At 37.0% G+C, this 22094-nt stretch overlaps 1 protein-coding gene across 6 annotated transcripts in view; it reads right to left on the reverse strand.

Moving 5' to 3' along the window:
• Positions 1-22094, reverse strand: part of SATB1 (SATB homeobox 1) — a 101614-nt gene that overhangs the window by 42690 nt on the left and 36830 nt on the right. For all 6 annotated transcript variants that reach the window (XM_064588475.1, XM_064588461.1, XM_054504442.2 and 3 more), the window contains 2 exons: positions 9764-9875; positions 7004-7458 (listed from right to left, as the gene is read on the reverse strand). In XM_064588475.1, coding sequence (XP_064444545.1) covers positions 7004-7458; positions 9764-9875 — 567 coding nt within the window. The remainder of the gene's footprint in view (positions 1-7003; positions 7459-9763; positions 9876-22094) is intronic.

Consider the following 22094-nt stretch of genomic DNA (forward strand, 5'->3'; position numbering starts at 1 on the left):
CTAAAGCATGCTATGTTTTCACAGGCAATATTTTAAGTTATCCCTTAATTTTCAAATTAAGGACAAGTGATTCCTTCTACTTACCATTTAAGGAAACTCTACAGCCTACCCTGAATAATTCTAAATACTGTCATGCTATCACTATACCTCTGGGTAACAGGTTGGAATTCTGAACTTCAGAAAACCACTGATTAAATTTGAAATACATAACCCCATTTTTACATTGCAAAAATCCATCACGGCATGCCCAGGAAAAGAATACAATTAAATTCTGTAGTTGCCAAATTTCTTAAGGAATAGAAGTCTTTATTAGTAATAGAAGAAATTTACAAACCATTAGTAAACTCCTTTAAGGTGTCTCTCTCTCCCCAAATACTAGAGCATTAATTGTCAACCTTTTTTTTTTTTTTTTTTTGGAAGAAGCCTTTCAAAAATGAATGGATTTCCTCATTTTTGTTTAAGGAATTATATGTAATAGAAGGATTACAAAAATTTTCTGCCCATTTGATAAGAGCTGAGCAGCCTTTACCTCTTCCATCTTGTACACGAAATAATGCCTGGAATACCAAGACACATTTGCTTTCTACATTTAGCCAGAATATCAGTTTATCACAAGATAGTTCCAAATAAAAATGTTGTCAAGATCTCCATGCCATTTGCAAATTTCACTTTCCAATAACCCTGCAGAAACGGTGAAAGGGAACATTTGGGGAAGGGGAGGCCAAGTGTCATATCAAAATGATTGAGACTAAAGATGATAACATTTGCATTTTTTCATGGTTTCTTAGAAGTGCAAATATAGTTTTGTTCCTAATTCCTCAGGGATAAGGTACCATATTGCCCACATATAACACCTACATGCAGATAGAAGCACTGTCCACTTTAAAAATGGTTAATAGGCTGCTATTAAAAAGAACCTCCAATAGGCTGAGGGGGCTTAAGAGTAAATTTTAGTCTCTCACTTGTTCCTGCATCCAAAACCTGGAGAGTGGACCCGAACTTTCAGTTTCATCATTAAAAAATGTGACTGAAGAATGAAGGGTGCATGTCCTTTCATTCATAAGACTGACAAGTAATGCTGCAACTGTGTTTATACAAGAATAAAACATCCAGTCAATTTAACTAAAATTCAAACAGGCAGTCAATCATCCAGCTATTTAATTTGCACAAGGCCAACTAATTAGATTGACTGTGTTTTTGATGTGTCACACTGAAACCGAAAAATACAGGTCTCAAAAAATGCTTGAAAAGAGGTGTAAAAAAATAGTCCTTACGCTCTACTTTTCCTCACCAAATGTTCTATATTAAAAGATGTGCTTGGCAAAGCAATATATATGAATTACACAGAAATCAAGAGACAGAAATGTACAGTATAGATAAATACAATGTTATCAATTCCTTGAGCATAATAACCTAATATTCATTTTTGTCATCCCAGCACAATACCTACCACATAAGTGTTTGATAAATATTTACTACATGGATTAATTATGTGTATTCAGACCACAAAAGGAAAAAATTATAAGTGACTGATAGAAACTTAAGAACAAGATATGCTACTCATGGGTAAATTCTAATGGTAATTCTTACTTGAATCAAGGTAAGGCTTCAATGAAAAGTTATGTGGCACTTTGTAAGACATTTATCTACATTAACTATTCAGTTAATTTAAAAAAAAAACAGATTAGGTCAAAAGAGATCCTATAAATATTTAGGACATTATTGTGTTTGGGAAATTTTAAATTAGACATTTACAAATCTCAAATAACAAAATACTGTATCATCTCCATTAAAAATGTTCTCTGAGACAGCAGAGAACTATAGTGAGAAAAGCAAACACATGAAAAAAATACATAATATTCTCTATCAAGTCTTGTTAACATGAAACTAAGTCATCCCTGCATGTCTAAAACTAGAAGATAGTAGGTCACCTGGGAGAAAATTTAAAATTTCCTCTACCCGTATTGTGATGTTGGTATGACTTCTCAGTTGAGCATATAAAATGTTTTAGGGGCAAAGCATTTATTTCCACTTAATTATTCTACTGCAGCAAGTACAGTTTTTCTGCCTGAAATATGTTAAAATCTAAAGCGGTATTTCAAATCCTGGAACACTCAACGAGCTCTAAAGCAGCCAGGCTAGACAGTGTCAGGTGTTTTAGAAACCTTTGGATTTTTTTTTTTTTTTTTTTTGGCCCAGGCTTTCAATGAGGGGAGTGCCCCCTGGTGGAAATGCTTGAAAATATTGTTAGAAAATGTTTTGATTAGAATGTGTTAATTACCCCCCTAAAAAAATTCATGTCACTTGAGAATAAATCTGGATGCAAAATGACTATTAGAATCTGAATATGAGGGATGCATGTTCTCGTCCTGTTCAAGTTGTTGTTATCTGAGGAGGTGCATTTACGGACTAAGATGTACATGGCCTCTGTTTCCCATAGTCAAAAATACACTTCAGACTTAGGTCAAGGTCATTTGTAGCAATCCCCCATGAACAGTAAGAGGTATCTATTACCAAAATTTTTCCTTCGTGCTAAAAAATCATATGTCAAGGTCATCATGTACCTTACTTGCCATCTCAGAGAAAACACTTAAAACATCAGGACTAAAACATATCATCAGTACTGTGCACTATAGGTGCTCAATGAATTTACTGAACAAAATCAAACAAAGTCATCAGTCATTCTTGTGCCTGAAAATAACTTGAGAATTTGTGGTACGTAGTAAGTGACCAACAACTCATGAATATTAATTTTATTGGAAATGAGAAGCTGCTTTTCATTTGGACTTTACATCTTCAAGTAATGTACTACGTGCTTTATACCTAAAAATATAAAATTATTCTGCACTGTCATTACACAGGGGTGAAGTGAGAATTCCCATTTTTTTGACTTAAAGAGTGAACTTACTGATGAATTCCTAAACCTTTTTTACATTCCAAAAAGAGTTTACAAGTTATTACAAGTAAAATTCATTAGTAACTGTAAAAGAAAGAAAAAAACCTTCAATAAATATTATCAGGACTTCCAAAAGCTAATTAGGAATTCTTTAAAACAGCAGATAGGCGAAAGAGACTGCCAATAGAACAAAAGGTCTGTCTGGCCTCCCGTTTGTCTCCTCTTTGAACATAATCACTGATTCAAATAGATTTTATCAGCTTCATGGAACTTCAAAGCCCTCAGAAGGAAAATATGATTTCATGAAACTTCCCTCTCTAAAAAGAAAATATGTTGATATTCTTCAAGACTACCTGCCTCTCTTGTTTTGTGAATTTTTAATCACATGTCCAGGTGAAAGACTATTTTCAACTCCACCTACTACCTTGGACTCCTGCCAAGTAAGTTATAAGCAGACGCATTTATCTCTGTCGCTTGGGAGGCTAAATGAGAGCTGTCACGTTGGGGTAATAGCACCTTTTTACCTTTTATTCAATAGTGATATGGATAGTGGACTTTCCTTAAATTACACTGTGAAGAATTATAGGAACACAGTAGCAATTTCTGTTATACTTAAGCAGGCAAATTTCTCTCCACCACATAATTTACAGAACTCAAATTCAATAAAACATTACATGATGGTCCATTACTGTTATCAGTTTTGAATAATCCATCTTCATTCTTTATTTTACTGGAAAATAAAGTGTGCCAAAGACAAGAGGAGGGGGGAGAAAAAAGGGAAAAAAGCCACAGAATGGGATGAGAGTTAACTCTGGGTTTTATTAAAAAAAAAAAAAAAAGGCACTAACAAATATATTCGCTTCTATCACAATCCTTAAATAGCAATAATACAGAGAAGTGAACTGGAAAGTATAAATCTAGAAGCTTCGGCAATTATTTTTAGCCACAGGTTTCCATTAAAAAGACATCAAGTAGGCATAACTGAATGAATGACATATGCTAAAAGCTGGTATCTTCAGTAGCAATTAAAGAACATATGCCCATCAATTCAGAAGGGGGGGGGAAAGTCCTTAGAACAAGTAATTATATAAAATTCACCATAAATTTTCAGAAAAGGTAAACTTTTTTTTTTTAATAGTCAAGTGTGAAAGTCTTAAAAGAGGGGTTTTAGGAGACCCAATTAGGATGATAAGAAAATTCTCCAGTTAAGAGTTAAAACATGAAATCCAGGATTTTAAAGTTGCACAGAGCTGTCAATGACTAAAAGAGTCTCAATTCATGTTAGTTTTATCTATTAATGTTTTAACATACTGTTTATAGGGTACCAGTTTCTTTATCTGATCATATCATAACTTTGCATTTGCATGTACATATTTTACATTAATTTTTTAAAACTTGGAGTTGGAATTGCACATTGTAATAAGTGCACACAAATGTGTGATGTGTGATTTAACTCTGCAGAGCTCCTTGTCTATACATATGCATTAGCATGTGTATTTTCGTACTCCACACTCACACCATACACTCTCACTCTGCACCTGCTTTTATTGAAATGCATACACTTTGAAATAAACACACTACATGCATTCATATGAATGTATAATCATTAAAATAAATGCAGCTGTGTGTGTGAGCGCGTGCGTGTGTGTGGTTTTTAAGTATGACCACCAAAAACACATGTATGCTTGCATGTTTAAAAGCTTGTTCCCCAAAAGTGAACACTTAAATATACATAGAAAATTACGCTTATTTAAGCGAAACAGCTTCACATATGGCCAATATCCACTTCGACTGAGGATACCAATTACCAATATAAAGGTTTAAAACCAAATCTCTATCACCCAGGGCTCCAAATAATTTTTATGGTAGTAACTTTTTTCTACATTAGCTCTTTTTAATAAAGAGAGCTCGATACCAAATCGGTCACTGTTTTCATTCCCCCACCACCCTCAGGAAAATTTAAGTCACTGTTTTTGATGTTAACCACAGAGATAACTATCTTTTCAAAGAGATTAATAGAGCATAAAAAGAGAGTGAATTCTAATTCTGCCATCTTTCCAGCAGGAAATCCTAGAGAGATCCATGGAATCAGTCAATGTGAGAACCAAATGCAGAACAAGTGGTCAAATCTTCAGAGTAATGGTGTGACATCAAAACCCAAGAGAAGAAAAACTGTACCAATGGAAAGTGACTTCACACATCCCTCAGCTAAAGTCTCTTGTCATTCTTCACCATATAAAATACATTCCTTAGTGCTTTAAGAAATAATAAATTGCTCAATTTTTAAAACATTTATCAGTAAATCTGTATTTCATTTGTGTTCATGTCAATGTTGTCTTCGTGGGCTTTCAATTAAATTGACAAGCATTTTACTGATCTATTATGTAGAAACCTATTTTTTGCCCAGTACTGAGAAATACTAGCAGTTACTGCTATTTCCAAAAATAAAGAATGCTGCCAGAAACAGGATTATCTAGAGGTTGATTCTTGATTCATTCATTCATTCATTCATTCAATTCTTTAAATTACTGCTTCCCAGTTGAATATGGTATCATGAAATTTACCAGATACTAATGAACACATTTTCAAGTTGTAGAATAGAGAACTAGGTAAAATCATACAATCTTAACCTGAGACATAACCTTCTGCAACTACCCTTCAAAAAAGACAAATGATGCACAAAAAACAGATAAAGAAAGTGAAAACAAACACGGAGTTACTTAAGTTAGGAGGCTTTGTCAGGCCTCCTAACTTTCAATCCAGTTAAGGCAAGCCAAAAATAAGTCACTGCTGGGATTCTCCTAGGTATGGAAACTGCCAACAAGGAATTAATACCAGATTATTTTTGTACCAGAATCTCATTCTTATAATCATGTAATAAACAAAATAACTTAAATATGAAAGGAAAGTATGAGTCAGGCCAAAAAACAAATTGACGAAAGAAAGAACAGTGGTAAAACAAGAAAGTTGAAGGACATAATGTCCTGATTTCTAATCAAAGTTACATGTTCTCTTGGTTTTCTTCGTGTGCCTGGGCCAAAAATAAACACCATACATATTGTATTAATTTCCAAAAAAAGAAATTAAAAAAAATTCCTCTCATTCACAATTTAATAGAATGGATTTGTTTCGGGCTTTTCATCTTAAGGCCTTCCCACACCATATTATCACTCTTTCTCCAGGTCCCTCTAAACATCTTCCCTGCTGATGGTATCTTCACAGGTATTTGCCCAGGAGGACAAAGGTGTGAATACGAGGAGGTGTATGCAGATCTCGGGGAGAGGTCTGCCAACTAAGGCCTGCCGGCCAAACCTATCCCGGAGGCCAGTTTTGTAAACACCAGGACGCTCACATCCATTCACCTACTGTCCGTGGCTGCCCAACACAGGACACTGTGACACAGCTCTTGCGGCCCTCAAAGCCTAAAATGTTTGCTATCTGGACTATTACAGAAAAGATTTGCTGATCTCTGATCTAAAGAATGAAGTTTGGAGGAATACTAACAATAATGTAAAGGGGGAGAGGACAAAGCTAAGAAACACTTTAGGTTAATAAGCCATATGTATACGTACATGTATCCTCCCCCCGCCCCCGCAATGGCTGTTCAAATTAAATGGCAGAAATTGCTACTGAGTACCACAATGTTTTGGGGTTCCCCCCGCCAAAAGTTGTACTGGAACATAAACAGGGCACGTTTACATGGTCATGTTTGACACGGGGCTCACAGGAAGACAGTAGTAGGCTAGCAGCCAGGAGTCCTACCAACGGCCCTGACCAAATCATGAAACATTTCTCAATCTGCTACTACCACCAGCCTATGCTCTCATTATGTAAAAGGATAGGTAATGCCAGTTCGAAATATAATGGACAGTGAATTTATTCTTTCAAGGCCCCTGAATCAAGATCGATCTGTATATAGTTCTTTCTTGGAAGTTTATGACAGGGAAAGGAGTGATAAAGCTCAGGCACCCCCAAGAACAGACAATACGATCACAGAAGAATTAAATGTTAACACAGAGTAAAAGTACAAGGATTAGTAGAAGATGGGACTAAAGAAAGAAGAGAGAAAAAGAGAGAGAGAACCATTACCAAGAGAACAAAACTGACCTGAGTTCTGTTAAAAGCCACACGTGCAAATACGGCTTGGGAGATTCCTGCCCGTTTCAGTTCATCACGTACCCACTGGTAGATTTCGGAAGACACCTCTGTGTTGGTGGAAACCTGTTGCTCCAAAGGCTTATTCATAGATCGACTGACAGGGGGAGGGTGGTTCAAGTACTGTTGGTTTAAGGACTGCTGGGCTAAAAGTCTATTCACCGCATACTGCTGGTTCAGCAGCTGAGCCATCACCAGCTGCTGGTTGACCAACTGAGGACTGATGGGCGTTGACACAAGCCCAGGGTGCAGGTTCGGTAGAGGGGTCCGGACAGAGGGCTGGCTGCCGTGGGAGAGCTGCGCGGGGGACGGAGGCTGCTCGGCTGTGTTCCCTGGGACCGGCTGCTGGCCAAAGTTGACATGATTGGCCCCTTGCTGGGATAGTTCAGAAAGGCTATCCATTTCAACTAAAGTAGACAAAAGGAAAGTCAGGTTAAGCCAACAGCGATGGTACTGATAAGGATTTCTGACCATCTCCTAAATACAGACAGTAGGCACAGGGCACATTAAAGATCCAATTAAACTACGAAAATTTCAAGATGGAACTCAATGGCTATGTTTTTACTTCCCTCTTCTGCACAACTCTACAAACTTTGAAAGGGGTACTATCAGGTACTTCAGGTCTAATTTTATAATGCGGTTTAGACTTAAGGCATAAAATTAATTATTTTCAAATTCTATGTGACTAGTTTTGGGGTCAAACTATTATTCACTCTCACTACTCCAAGAAGGCTTATAAGCAATGACTATTTTAAAATTAAAACAGCTTCTAGAAGAACACAGATTGCTTAATAGCAACTAGAGCTAAGAAAATACATGCACTAACGAAAAAAGAAATATACATGTATTTTTTCATGATATATATTAACTGTTATTACTCGAGGCAAAAGGTTTGAAAGGAAAAAGAGGACATAAATGTTATCTACGGTCAATTTTTACCTAGCCATGAACATATAAAGAAGTAACCAATATAATAAATAAAATGATCATAATGATAAGTAATAATAACTGAGGACATATTGAACACTGGGGTTGGGTATCTTATATGGCTTGCTTCATTTAATTCTAACTATCACGGGTGGCAGGTATATCTGCAAGAGAATGAAGCAAATGATTTACTGTATTGCAAGCCAGTATACCTAGTTTTGCTAAGATCCAAATGTTTCTTGAAGAAGCTATGGCTATCACCAGATGCTAAAGACAATCTTTCAAGGAAGGGGCGGGGAGGCATCCCGGTACAATGGTGATACTGTCACGATTTTGCAATTTATTATCACCTACCAGGATGAATGCTTCTCCCTTGGCTAGGTCTCTAATGTGGATTGGCTGAGAGTCAGCTGTAAGTATGTCAAATGTTCTGCTATTGCAAGGAAGAGACTGGTTTGATGCTCTTAAATGGAAAGGCCGAGCATGGTTGGTGTATGTAAATAGGTGAGTCTTTTCCAAATAGCACACCATGTTTCTGATGTATAGACTCTGGCTTGATTTTAATCATCATTTCTCTCTTTATTAAATATTCAGGCTTTATATTTAGAGGAACTTATCATATTGCCATAATCACTGATATATGCAAAATACAACTAAGAATTGGGAAAGAAACCTTCCATTTCTACCAGTGATATCAGCCCAAGTGGGCCATTCACAGGGAATAGTAATTCAAGCAATTATTCCAAAAATGATGCATTGTCTTCATTACAGCTCTAAGCTATAAAAGGCAAAGAATCTGTTTTGGTAGATGGATGGCTTTGCTTCAAATATTAAAAGCTAAAACATGCTCAAAATTCAGGTTCTCTTGTTTCTTAAAATCTTTAGGAGAAGTCATTATTGTTGTTGTTGTTGTTAAATGGATGCAATGGAAGGAAAGAGAAGCAGATTTAAAACAGGGCACAATGCTATGCATATTAAACATCCCGTTCCTATATTATTTGGAAGGTACGAGTATGTGGAAGAAAACATTAATAGAAATTGAAACATTAACCTTGATCACAGTGTTTGCTTTTGCAACACTGGCAAACTCAAAAGGGAGAAAACGTCATAATCTAAATGCTCAGGCACAACACACAACTTTTCTCTGTCATTTTTTACACTGCCGATAATTTTTAATGCATTTCCTGCATAACGCATATTGACCTGAAGTTACCTGTGAAGATGGGCAGCCATATCGGAATTAAAAGTTGAGAAATGGTGTAATGAGGTCTCCCGTATGGATGGTGAAGCAGTGTGCTCACCGACGTGCCTATCTAGAGGGGCTGGGGATGAGAGCTATAAAAATCACTTGATCTCAATTGTGGAAACTATAAATACAATTTAATTTCCTTAAAAATTGGGTGTAAAAATAGGCACTTTCTCTCTCTCTCAAACAAAAACAAAACACATAAAAGCATGATTTATCTCTGAGAGAAATCACAGCTAATATTAGTTATTCAAGGCCTGGTTAGGTCTTCACTGAGATGTTAAAAAATGACAGCTTCCCTCCTCCCGCCTCGATTTCCTGCATGTCTGACAACCAAGTCAGTTTGGCTGATTTAAACACAAACATTTATTGAATTTAATTATCTCATTATACTCATACCCACTCCCCACCCTCAAAGAAACATTCTAAATTGATCTCTAATTGGGCAATCACAAGACCTGGCTTTAGATGTGACTTTGATAAACCCCCAAATGACACATAATGGTATGTAGCCACCACTTCAACAGTTTTTTGCTTACCCATCATATCTTTTGTCTTCTTGAAATGTTTGTACCACCTTCCAAATTCTTGACATTTTGCTGCTGAGACATTTGCATAGTAAGTGCTGTTCACAATGGAAGAAATCATACTCTGCATGAAGAGGGGGGGAAACATTTGTAATACATATCGGCACAAGATGGAACACAAAAATGATTTCAATTGTGTAAATGGTACTTTTTTTAATCAACTGAGTACCAATACATTTCTGTTTTGCACTTTGGCTTAAAGCCTCAACTTCTTAAAATTCATTAAGTAGCACATCAAATGCTTATTTAAGTAGAAAGCAAGAGTCCACTGAGACCAGTATAAAGCTATCAAACCAACAGACTTTGCTCTAGTATTTATGGAACTTCTATCAATCTCATCTATTCTTAGGCTGACAAACCTTCACTGATCCCAATAAATACAAGTACGTGAAGATGACTTTACGATTGCAATTCATTAATAAACACTACTTTGAGGTTAAGTGACTGTACTCTACATCCCTGCTACTCAAAGTATGGCTCAGGGACCAGCAATATTGGCATCACCTGGAAGCTTAGTAGAAATGCATAATTTTAGGGGCACCTGGGTGGCTCAGTTGGTTAGGCATCTGCCTTCGGCTCAGGTCATGATCCCAGGGTCCTGGGATCGAGCCCAGCATCAGGGTCCCTGCTCAGCAGGGAGTCTGCTTCTCCCTCTCCCTCTGCCGCTCCCACCACACCCCCCTCCGGCTTGTGCTCGGGTGCTCTTCTGTCTCTCTCTCCCTCCCCGCCAAATAAATAAAGTGTTTAAAAAAAATTTTAAAAAGGAATGCATAATTTTGGGCCCTACAAGTTTAGCAAGATCCCCAGGGGATTTGAGTGTACATAAGGCTTGGGAAACACCACTTGCACTTTCTACTCCAATAATCTGGGTTTCAACTGGAGGTGCATTAACTACATTAACACTCTTCAAAGGTTAACTGACCACATTTAAGATGAAAACAAACTGTTCACAGAGATCCTCATTCAGAGAAAGAAACATCCTACAATCTTACCGCTAGCTTCAAGTACAGTAAAGCCAAGTTCTGAATTTCAAACTAACCATAAAACTTTAAAATATACACATTTCATGCTTACTAAATTTCTCAAGGATACCACAGAAAAGAAAATGACCTATTTTGTCATTTGTCTTCATTCTGCTTTTAACAAAAACCCTGAAAACAAAGTCAACAGTTTAACATATAAAAACAAAGACAGGAATAATTTTTGGAGGTTTTGGTTTTTTTTAAACTCATTTTCAACAAACAAAAATGTTTTCTTCCCAGCAAATTTTGGTTATGGTAATTTCAGTAACTTAATTCATTGTTATTTTTAACCCTAACTCCCATTACCTAGTAGCGGTTCAATTAATTCCCAACTACATTTTAGGAATAAAATGCACCACCAATCCTTCCCCAGCTCCTCTGTATAGATACACGAGAACTTATATTTCAGACTTCAGTTGGTCTATGGTGAAATAGTTTACAGAGGGAAGCATTGTTTCGGAGGCAGGGAACAACCAGAAAAGTCAGTTTGGGGACAAAAGTATTCTTATTATCTTCTTTAAGCTACTTCTAATTTAGAGTTCTTTTGGTTATTATTCATTCTCCTGACATCCAGTATCAGTGTTAATATTATAACATGAAGACATTCCTATAATATGTAACTCTTGGGGATCTTTGAAGAACTTCCTGTGAAGTTGTATTATTTATGTAAAATATGGCTATCTTTCCTAAGAGGCACCATATCTTTTTTTTTTTTTTTTGGACACTTTCTATTTTATAGTCATTTTCACATTTTATTTCTCTAAAAAGACATTCTTAATGTGCTTGTAGTTCTCTGCCATTAATCCAGTAGCTTGCAATTTTACTAAGAGCCTCCCTCAGTCCAGAGTACAAAAAGATACCTAGCAAGGTTGCCAAAACCAGAGCCAGAAGATTACCTGATCCAGTTAACAATCTGTCAGCTTCAATCACACTTACTCTATTGTAATAATGGATCAATAAAGTCAGACACTAATAAAACTACTGAGATTGCTGATGGATAATGGTGATTCTGCAAATGGATGACAGTTGATGTTCTTCCACTTTGGTCCAATTTTTAAGACATTATTACTCTTATTCCTAGACATTCTGGCAGTTTCTTAAATGTCAATATAATAGTACATACAAGTTTTAGATGTAGTTTATGTCTTAGTTTTCAAAAATGTATGGGAATTACCCAAATTTTGCTGAGGTTTCTGACAGACATTCAGTCTATTTCAGTTTGCCAACAGTTCTGTATTTGCTCTTTGCCACACACCTACTATGTGCCTGGCCGGTACTAGGGATACAAAGGCGGATTAAGACACAGCCTCTGCCTATAAGGACTTTACCATCTATTAGGGAGACAAATACATAAACAGATCACTTCAATTTAATGTGATTTAGGAGACCAACAGTGGAAAATATACGGGGGGACAAAAGGAAGAATACATGGTATGTGGAAAAACAACCCATCTGAAATATTTTTATAACATTAGAGCCCGTATGTAATAGTGCTATGTAGTTCATTATTATCCATATGTGGAAAATAATATCCATATGTGCATGATCATCAAAGCTTCCTCCTGCCCTTGTTTAACCCTGACTTGGAAGGCTTTGCCCTTCAGTGACTTTTTGGATGCTTTCTACTCTGTCAAGTGGTGTGTGCTTAAGAAACTCTGATTAATGTAAATATTAGCCTAAGCAAGACGTAAATCAAAAGGCTAATCCGCAGGGTATGACACATGCCAAAGCCACTATTTAAATTCTCTGACTTTCTGCGCTTTCAGGGGGCTGGAAAATATTCCATAATTCAGGGTAACTTGGGGTAAACTCTATTTTTATTGGAACAATATGCAGTAATCTCTAAGACTAAACTGCTCAAGTGGCCACTGCATGAGGACTTTTTCTTGCAGTAAAATCCCTATTGGAGACTTAGGTGTGGCATCTGACTGGACTACAGGTTTCAGGGCAAGAAAGAGAGATTTCAGAATCTTGTGGGGCACATGGCGTTTGAAAGATCGTATTCAGTACTGGTTCTTAAATTTGGAAAATCATAAAGAAACGCCTATTACTTGGGTAACACAAATAACAAAATCAAGGGGGGGGTAAGATTTTTGCTAGAGGATGAGGATAGGCAGGGGGGAGGCAGACCAAGATCCACGTTTTTAAGGAGAGATGCTTAGGATTCTTACGTCAATCAAAAAAACACTTTGGTTTAAACAGATTACACTAAGTTGTGAGTTTATGCAGCTCTGGGGCTCCATATTCTTTTCCAGCCCAAATGTCTGGCATATACTAAACACACACTAAATATTCATTTGATGAAAGAGAATAGCTAAATCCGCATTTAAGTCCAAAATGTGTAGCACACTGGCAGTGTGACCTTGTTCAAGGTAATTGACTCTCCTTCTACCATAATCCCCCTTACTAAATGGGAATCATAGCAGCACTCACGTCAAAGGGTTGTTCTGAGAATCCATCCATTTGGGCATGGTTTTTTTCATTCATTCAGCATATAACTACTGAACTCCCACTAGGTGCCAAGCACTAGGCAAGTTACTAGACAAAGAATGACCTGAAGAGAGATACTATCTACACTTACACAGACAATAAATAAAATAATGAATGTTACGCAATTAGCACAAAGCTGGGAAGATACCCGAGTATGGACTTAAGAGATGTTAATTACTATGACAACCCTCTGCCTCCTCCTCCTCACTGGCTTTTATTATATGATCACATTTCAGATCAGTCGAAAGACTATGCTTTAAATAACAGAAGAGTATCAGAATTTTCAAATGATGTATTTTAAGTCAAACACATTTTCTTATGAAGAACAGAGAGTCTACTAACTAAATTTATTAAGTTATAAGTTGGGTCCAGGGACCATGAGAAAACCACCAAAGGAAAAAAGTATTCCCCTCCTTTTTCTCAATATTCCAGTCTGGCAGTATCTGGTGAGGCTAGCCTGTACCTGACAGCTGGCCTCGGGAAGACAAACACCACTTCTGTGACGTGGATTTTCGAGCCATGCCCTCTCCCCTCTCTGGCTAATAGCAGCTCATCCTTCAGGACAGAGTTCAGGGATCCCCACTTCTGCAAAGCCTTTCCTGACTTAGTGTCCATCCGGCATATAGCACCTCCACAGCACTCTTCTTCTGGCTGTGAGTCTTGGGTCTTATCTCTCACTGGACTCACCACAGGGCTGGGCACGTATTAGGTGATCAGTCAAAGGACTAAAGGTCACTGAAATTAGCCATTACTGCAGGCTACCAGAAAATCCTTTTTTTTGTTGTTCCTAAAGGTCAAAGGTGAATGGCAGCTTATCACATGAATCTTTTAAATGCATCACTTTTAGCTGTCATGATAGAACTCATAGTTTAAAGAAACTTTGTTCATTAATTTGCAAGAGATCCCTTCCCAGGTTTTTCAAAATACATCCACACAGATGTCTCGGAAGTCGCAGTGCTTGGTGGTTATGTTATTCCAGTTCTCTCTCTCTCTCAGTGTCTATTTATACAAGCTCTCCAAAGCACTTGGAAAAAGGCACGACTTGTATCGTAAGTTTTCCTATTCAGTGGCCGGTCTCTGCAGAATGTTAGTGTTCAGGGAATAAAATAATCAGGCTGACCAAACTCAGCTCAGATCCCAAGTTCAAATGCCACACAGTACACCAACCAATGAATAGGCCCACAGCTTCCAGTGTTGGGAAACGCAACCTGAAAGTTGGCAGAAATTGGCTGTGGGTCTCATAACCCCAGTGTGACACAATATTCTCATCCTAGGAGCCAAGTTGTAAGCTTTTCTAAGATCCATAAAGCACATGTCTGCTCCCTATGAAGAGCTTCGGTTCTTTCTGAGAGTCTGCTGAAGTTCCGATCTGAAAGAATGCCATCTTCACAGAAACCCCAGTACTCTAGAATGATACCATCTGCCACAGGCTGAGCTGCCTTTTCAGCCAAATACATTATTTATAACCTTTCTAATTGTGAAAAGGTAAGGGTGGAATTTTTCTAAAGCCTGACTTAGATATAGTTGGAACATTCTGAACCTTTGCTCTCAAATACTGCAGGTCTCCAAATGTGAAAAGCAAAAACAACAAAAAACCCATAAGGAATTGGTTGAGGTCATATCCTTTTTCAAGATAGTATATATTCTTTCAAACCCCTACTGGAATATAACTATGCTGTAGGTATATATATTTAGAACATATTTAGAAACCGAAGGAAGATTGTTTTATTTTTTCTACTTGGTCATCTTAGTAGCCAATGAAGAGGTTTAGGGAGAGGTGAGGCCTTCTGGAGGGAAAAAAAAAAAAAAAGGTTTATCAACTGGGGAAAGGCAGTGATCTGATTACCCTTAAAATTGCTTTGTTGTGCCTTTAACATCAACAAAAAAACCCACCCCAAAACAATGCTAATCAGGTTATTCAATCATTTAAACCAAAACTGTTCATGCTTTTCTGCCAAATCAACCAACCACAGCAAAATCTGTTATCTCTGATTGCTCAGCTTCCAGTCAAAAAACAGTTAACCCCCACTATACCAAAAGTTTTCCAAAATACCCTCCCCAGCTCTGCGTGTTCATGGAGAATAAAGAGAAAGCCATGTCATCTTTAAAGGGTAATTGAAGTGCTGTACCATATTTGCATATTACAATATACTCCAATAAACTAAACAGCCTGTCCCGGAAGCCAGCAGCTCCCTAGCATTTCATCTGATCTCCATACTGACTTTTGTGCACTCTCTCTCTATTTTTTAAACAGGACTGGGATATCATGATCAAAACTTACTAAACACTTGCTGACGGTTTAACTGAGGTGGGAGGAGGTAGGCAAGAGCATCTACAAAATGGTGGCTCACCCATGTTTAAAGCTTTCAGGCTCCATCAGCAGAGAGGGCAAAGGCTACAACATCTTATTTACACAATTATCTAAATACGATTAAACAGCTGATGGACAAATATTAAACTGGAAAATGTATAGTCATTTCAGCTTAATGTAATCCTCTTTCTGTAAACACCCAGGATGATTTTTTTCAACCAGAACAGTCCTGACATCTCATAAGCCTAAGGGTGAATAGCAAGAGATTGTTTTTGATAGTTATAAATATTCAAAAGACATGCAGACCATCTGCTTTCATAATACAGGTAAAGCAAGACTGAAATGGTGACTGCTGTATAAAAATGATTCTTTTAACAAAGTCTTCCTCTCCTCGAAAACTATAAAGACAGATGTCAAAAACTGTTTACACAGAGCAATCAGGAGCGTGCAAAATGTAATATTCCTTTTACACACAGTGCTTGCTAAAGAGATTTTTTTTTTCTTTTTCTTCCCATCTGTGTGTTGCAACACATTTCTACAAGTTAAAAACATTTTTTTCAAACAGAGATCTCATGAATACCCAAAAACATGCTATCTGGTTTCTGAATGCTAATTAATTTCAACTAAGGAATCTGAATATCTTTTTCTGTAGGAAGGAATGTATGTTTTGAATTGGAATACTCCAGAGACAGCAAGGGAAATAATCTTGCTCAGGTTTAATTCTATAAGGCGATTTTCATGGTTCTACTTGTCTGTAATATGTATCTGCTATGTCCATGTTTTAAATGAAAGCACATTACTGCTAATGTCTTTGGCATAAAGTCTAAAATAATTGTTTTCTGAAATAAATGCCCGCCCATGTAAAATGTATATACAGAAACCTTTAACTTCTCAGTCGATGCAGAGTGATGCATAAAACCCTACAGTTAATTTTCGGGACTGGAACACTAATCTTGACAGTAACCTTTTTATGTATTGTATTAATGGCACAGAGGCATTAAGCACCTTTTTATAATTTTCAATAAAATGAGCATTTACTGAACAATCTGTCAAACTGCTGGCTCCCTATTCTTTTACATTCTTATTTTTCGAGAAGTGTAACTTCATATACTCTGATGTCCCCTCCTCTTTCCCCATGTCCTGTCTACGGCCTGAATTTTCACAGCAGTTTTTTTTACATGCGTGTGAAAAGCTCAAAGGTCAAACTTTAATTTTGAATCAAATGGAATCAACTCCATATTCAAATACAGTTTTAATAGGGATTCTCAGCAAATGGGAGTTTTCTTTTAATCCCAAAGGAAACCAAATACCACAAATAATTTCTACTAAAAAGGTATCACATGAGATGGTGACATGGAGCGAATCTGTTGAAAATTAACAGGTAGTCCCCCATCTGGTATTTGGGGGTGGGAAGGAAGGGAAATGGTTTCAATTTACGAGAAGCAAATGGCAGGATTTCTAAGTGTAATACTCTGTTTGTGCATGTTAGCTTATGTTCCCCAAATCTTTCCCTCTGGATCCTCAATTGCTTTCTAAGCCATTCTCTTGGGAGATACAACTGGGGGCAGATTCGGAATCTCAATTTGTTGAGAAGAGACTAATCACTTATAAATTTTACTTAAACTCCAGTTGTCATAGTTATGGCTCTTGCCATCTTGATCAATCCCAGTGCCTGAAAATGGCATTTTCACAGAAAGTAAACCTTGTATCATGCTAAAAATGGAATCTCAGAACAAAGCTCCAAAAGAATACAAAAGGAAGCACAAAGAGAACACACCTAAAACTGTTTTAATTTTCTTACTACATCTCCTAAACATGAAAATGTGATCATTGCAAAGCACAGAAATCTTACTTATTTAAATATCCAATTCATAATTTTTTAAAGAAAATGTTGGTTCACAGTTCATATGGTTTTTCCACATAATTAAAGTAATTTTACATAAGGCCTGGATAATATCCTTTGACCAGATTCTCTACTCTTCTTATATAAGTACTATTCTAGATCTTTCTTACCATACCTAAACCTTCTTATTCGAATTAATTAAATATGCTAGTAAAGCGCTTAAATTAGAAAATATTTGTTAAAAGATGTATTATGACTAAGGGCATGTAATATTTCAAATTAACTGCACATAGAGGCTTACATTTGTTCATCTGCAATAGGCAGGGGATTGAACTAATCTCCAAGGTCCCTTCTAACAGCTTTCAGGGTCTATGAAATCTACATGTATTCCCAAACAGAGATCCTATAGGGTCTCTTCAGTGACTTAAGAAGATTGACTTGTAAGACACATCATCCATTTGCAGGCACTCACTGCCAATGTCCCAACCACAGTTTTATTTTTAGGAAGGTTAAAATATACCCCCTACCCCCCATATCTTGCTTATAATGTGATTATTAAAAATACACCCATCATTATTAAATTAAACATTACACTACTCCAAATTGAATTTTTGGAAGTTTCTCATTAATCTAAATCTAGTACCTTTTATTTTACAGCAAAAAATTGTTTCCTAAGATTCTAAATTTTAGGTACTCTGTACCAACTTGCAAATTTGGGGGAATGCTTGCTTATTCTTTCTCTGATGGTCCGTGTGTACTTAAATCTCCCATCCTCTATGGAGATTAAAATTTCTAATATCTGCATTTAGACATAGAAAAAAAAATAGCACATTTGTGTTCAGATCCAGGGGTCCTAAATAAAGCATTCTGAAAAACGTTAAGCCACAGAGTAAAGGGACTGAAGAAGTTTGAATCCATTTTTTTAAAAATAAATACAGTTGACCCTTGAACAACATAGGTTTGAACTGCATGGGTCCACTTATATGCAGTTTTTGTTTTTTTTTTTTTTTTACAGTACTGTATTTTCTCCTATGATTTTCTTAACATTTTCTTTTCTCTAGCTTACTTTATTGTAAGAATACAGTATATAATACATGTAACATACAAAATATGTGTTAATCAACTGTTTATGTATCCGTAAGGCTTCTGGTCAACAGTAGGCTGTTAGTAGTTAAGTTTCTGAGAAGTCAAAATTTGTATGTGGATTTTCGACTGTGCAGGGGGTCACTGTCCCTAACCTTGTGCTGTTCAAAGGTCAACTGTACCAGAATTAGGCTCTGTAACTCTTTACAGATTATATATTCCTTCTCTGCATTCCTTCTCCATATGAATGCTAGTAAGATTTTAAGCCATATTGCTTGAAACTTGGGAGAGAAAAAACAGTCCAGCTTTTAGCTTTTTATGGAACCACAAAACTCTCTTTGGGAATCTCATGAAACCTTTGAAAGGTCTCGCCACATATACTCCCGAAAGTAACTTTTAACTTCTAGGTCCCCAGGAGCCCATTACAGGGTCCATGGATCCTCTCAGATCTGATCCAAGATTTCCCAGGAGGCTAAAGTCCAAATCATGTTCTTGATTTCTGTGTTTTCTTAGTTACTGTTGTTAACCAAGACTTTCCATGTCTACTCAATAAATATAAACCAATGTCACATTGGCATTAGGTCACAAAGAAAAATCAAATGAATCTGTCTCATCTTTATCAACAGTATGAAAATGCTTCACAGTTTTGCAAACTGCCATATACTGGTAATCACCTCTTTAGGAGTTATAGTAAAATGGTAAAAATGTGTTGCACAGGTTGAGGTTGGACATCAAGAGATAATGAGCCGTGTCCATCACTGGAGGTATGTGCTACCATAGGCTGAGCTAGTGCGCATGCAGAAGGGTGGACAGACCAAGTCCCTGAGGCCCATTCTGGAATGGCTGAACAGTTATCTACACTTGCAGCTCTCCCTAAATTCAGGTGATTCTGAGCCTTTATACAGCTGACTTTTACACATAATGTGTTTATAGCTCTAAACGGGGTCTCCAATGCCAAATGTGGACTTTAGAACATCAACTGAGGAATGGACATTGCGAGCCCATACGGGGTGGTACTGACTGTTAGCATTTCTATGTTGGCAGCATCAGCATCTTTATATATAAATCATTTGACTGGGCTTTTGAAATTTCCCTTCTTTATATATTTTTAAATATGAGAAATGGGCAAATGGAACAGTAAGAAAGCACGGATCTCAAATATAACACAACTGAGCCAAAATGAAAAGTATTAGCCATGCTGAAATACATGTTCGATTATGGAAGAAAAATCTTAAACATGCATATAAATATATTGCTAAAGATTGTGCTTAACAGTGACCTATAATTGGGTCTTTCACAGCATTTTTTACATCTCTGGGCCCCTTGTACCTCTAAGACTACCGTTCTGCTTACAAACATGTAAATTTGTACATATATTCAAGAATATCACAACATGAGCAAAAAGATGAGACAGCCTGGCATAACAGGTTTCCTTAGAGAAAAATTCAGAGGTAATTTGCTCTTGGTTAGATAAATTAAAAATTCAGAAGTAAGTAAAATAGGAAAAATATTTTGTACAGTAGGATACTATAGATCTGAGTATCTATAAAATACTACTAATAAAACTACTGACATAGTTTGTTCATGAAATTAATATGGTGAAAATCCTATGAGGCTACGTCTGCTCCATAGATATTCCTGAGATCCTACTGTGTGCCAGGATTTACAATTGCGACACCAAATCAAACTTAGTCCCTTTGTGACAGCTAATCACAATGTAAGCTGAGCCTAGTTAGTCTGCACATAATCTCAGAACAGTGTGGAAAGTACTATGACAGGTGCACAAAGGCAGGATGGAGCCCTGAGTGCAGGGAGTGGGGATGACGGGAGTTCAAGAAAAGGATACCAGACAAACTCCCACCTAGATGACAGTCCCCTGAGGCATCTTTATCCTCTTTGGACATTGTCTAGTCTAGGGTACCTTATTTGCTTAACTTACAGATGGGCATTTAAAGTGCAAAGCTTAGGGGTGCCTGGGTGGCTCAGTTGGTTAAGTGTCATCTGCCTTCGGCTCAGGTCATGATCCCAGGGTCCTGGGATTAAGACTCCCTCATCGGGCTCCCTGCTCAGCAGGGAGTCTGCTTCTCCCTCCCCCCCGCCCCAGCTCATTCTCTCTCTCTCTCTCTCTCTCTCTCTCTCTCTCGCAAAAATAAATAAAATCTTTAAAAAAAAAATAAAGTGCAAAGTTTAGCCTTTCCGCACTTCCATTTTAAAATACATGGGAACTTTATAATGATTCAAAGGATGATGCTTAAAGTATCCCTCACAGGTGAGAATGTACTATATAACACAGTCCTTTGATTTTTCTACGAATGAAAAGTTCTTGGTTGTTTCCATAAAAATGAATTTTGCATCAAAATCTTCTATGGAGCAGCAGTTTCTCAGACTATGCAGCACCCCCAAGGGAAATTTCAACCTCTCAATACCCATGTTGCAGAAAAACAGCCAAAGTTATTGTACACTTTAGAACTGAGCACTCTTCTAAACGTGTAACATGTATTAATTCACGTAACTGTCATAACAATCCTGAAAAATTGGTACTATTATCGCCCTACTTTATAGAGGGGGGACATTGAGGCATGGAGAGTCACTTCCTGGAGCTGACAGAGCTGGTAATGAGAGAGCTCACATTCTTGACTCCTAGGTAATGAATGCTACAAGCTCACTGACGAAACTGATGGCAAAGAGCAATGACAAACTCAAAGACTCAGGTTAAAAGTGACAGAATGAAGTTGCTGAAGAAATACAGCACTTGGAGAAAGAGTTCCATCAAGAAATAAAAAGAAAACAAAATCAAGCTCTATCCTACGTTAACATAACCCAGGAGTTTCAATACCTCCCAGGAAATCCTATTGTTACGTTTCATAAAGTCAATGCTTGTTTCAGGTAGCTCTGCATTTTTTCACTGCCTGGGAACAAATGCTGGATTGGCAGTAGAAAGGGACAAGCCTAGTTGAACCAGTGGTACCCAGAGATGAAGTCCCCTGTCTTCTCATTTTGGTAAGAATGTGATCTCAAATGGTGCTAACGAAGCATTAATCTCTTCTTAACTTTCAACCTATCATCTGGTTTGCATCTTTAATCCCTTTGAGTAAACTAAATTAGATTAGCATTTTTATGGGAAAATATGGCAATAAAAGATAATATTTTTTTAAAGAAGAAAGAAAAAGATGATGGCTAAAAAGGATAAAGTTTTAGTGTAAAAATGAAAGAAAAAAAAGACTACTGAAGGAAGTCCGCTACCTTCTCCACAATGAGGAATTCTGCAACGTTATGAATTGTCCACGATGAAACTCCAGCACCCCATCATAATTCTGCATATGAGAACACAATGCAATCTTACATTTCTGAAGCGCCCTTCATGCAAGCATCCCAGGGTGCTTTACAATCATTATGAGTTAAAATTAAAACTGAAGCACATACAATTCCTAATAGAATCATTTTAAAAATGCTAAACAGAACAAATAACTTTTAAGTCTAGATTTAAAAGTCCCAATAGCCAGAGCGTTCCTCACTTCAATTGGCAATGAGCTG

This window comes from Mirounga angustirostris, unplaced genomic scaffold (genome assembly GCF_029215605.1).
Source record: "Mirounga angustirostris isolate CCGP_5_RB_7025 unplaced genomic scaffold, mMirAng1.0.hap1 SCAF_1, whole genome shotgun sequence".
NCBI lineage: Eukaryota > Metazoa > Chordata > Mammalia > Carnivora > Phocidae > Mirounga > Mirounga angustirostris.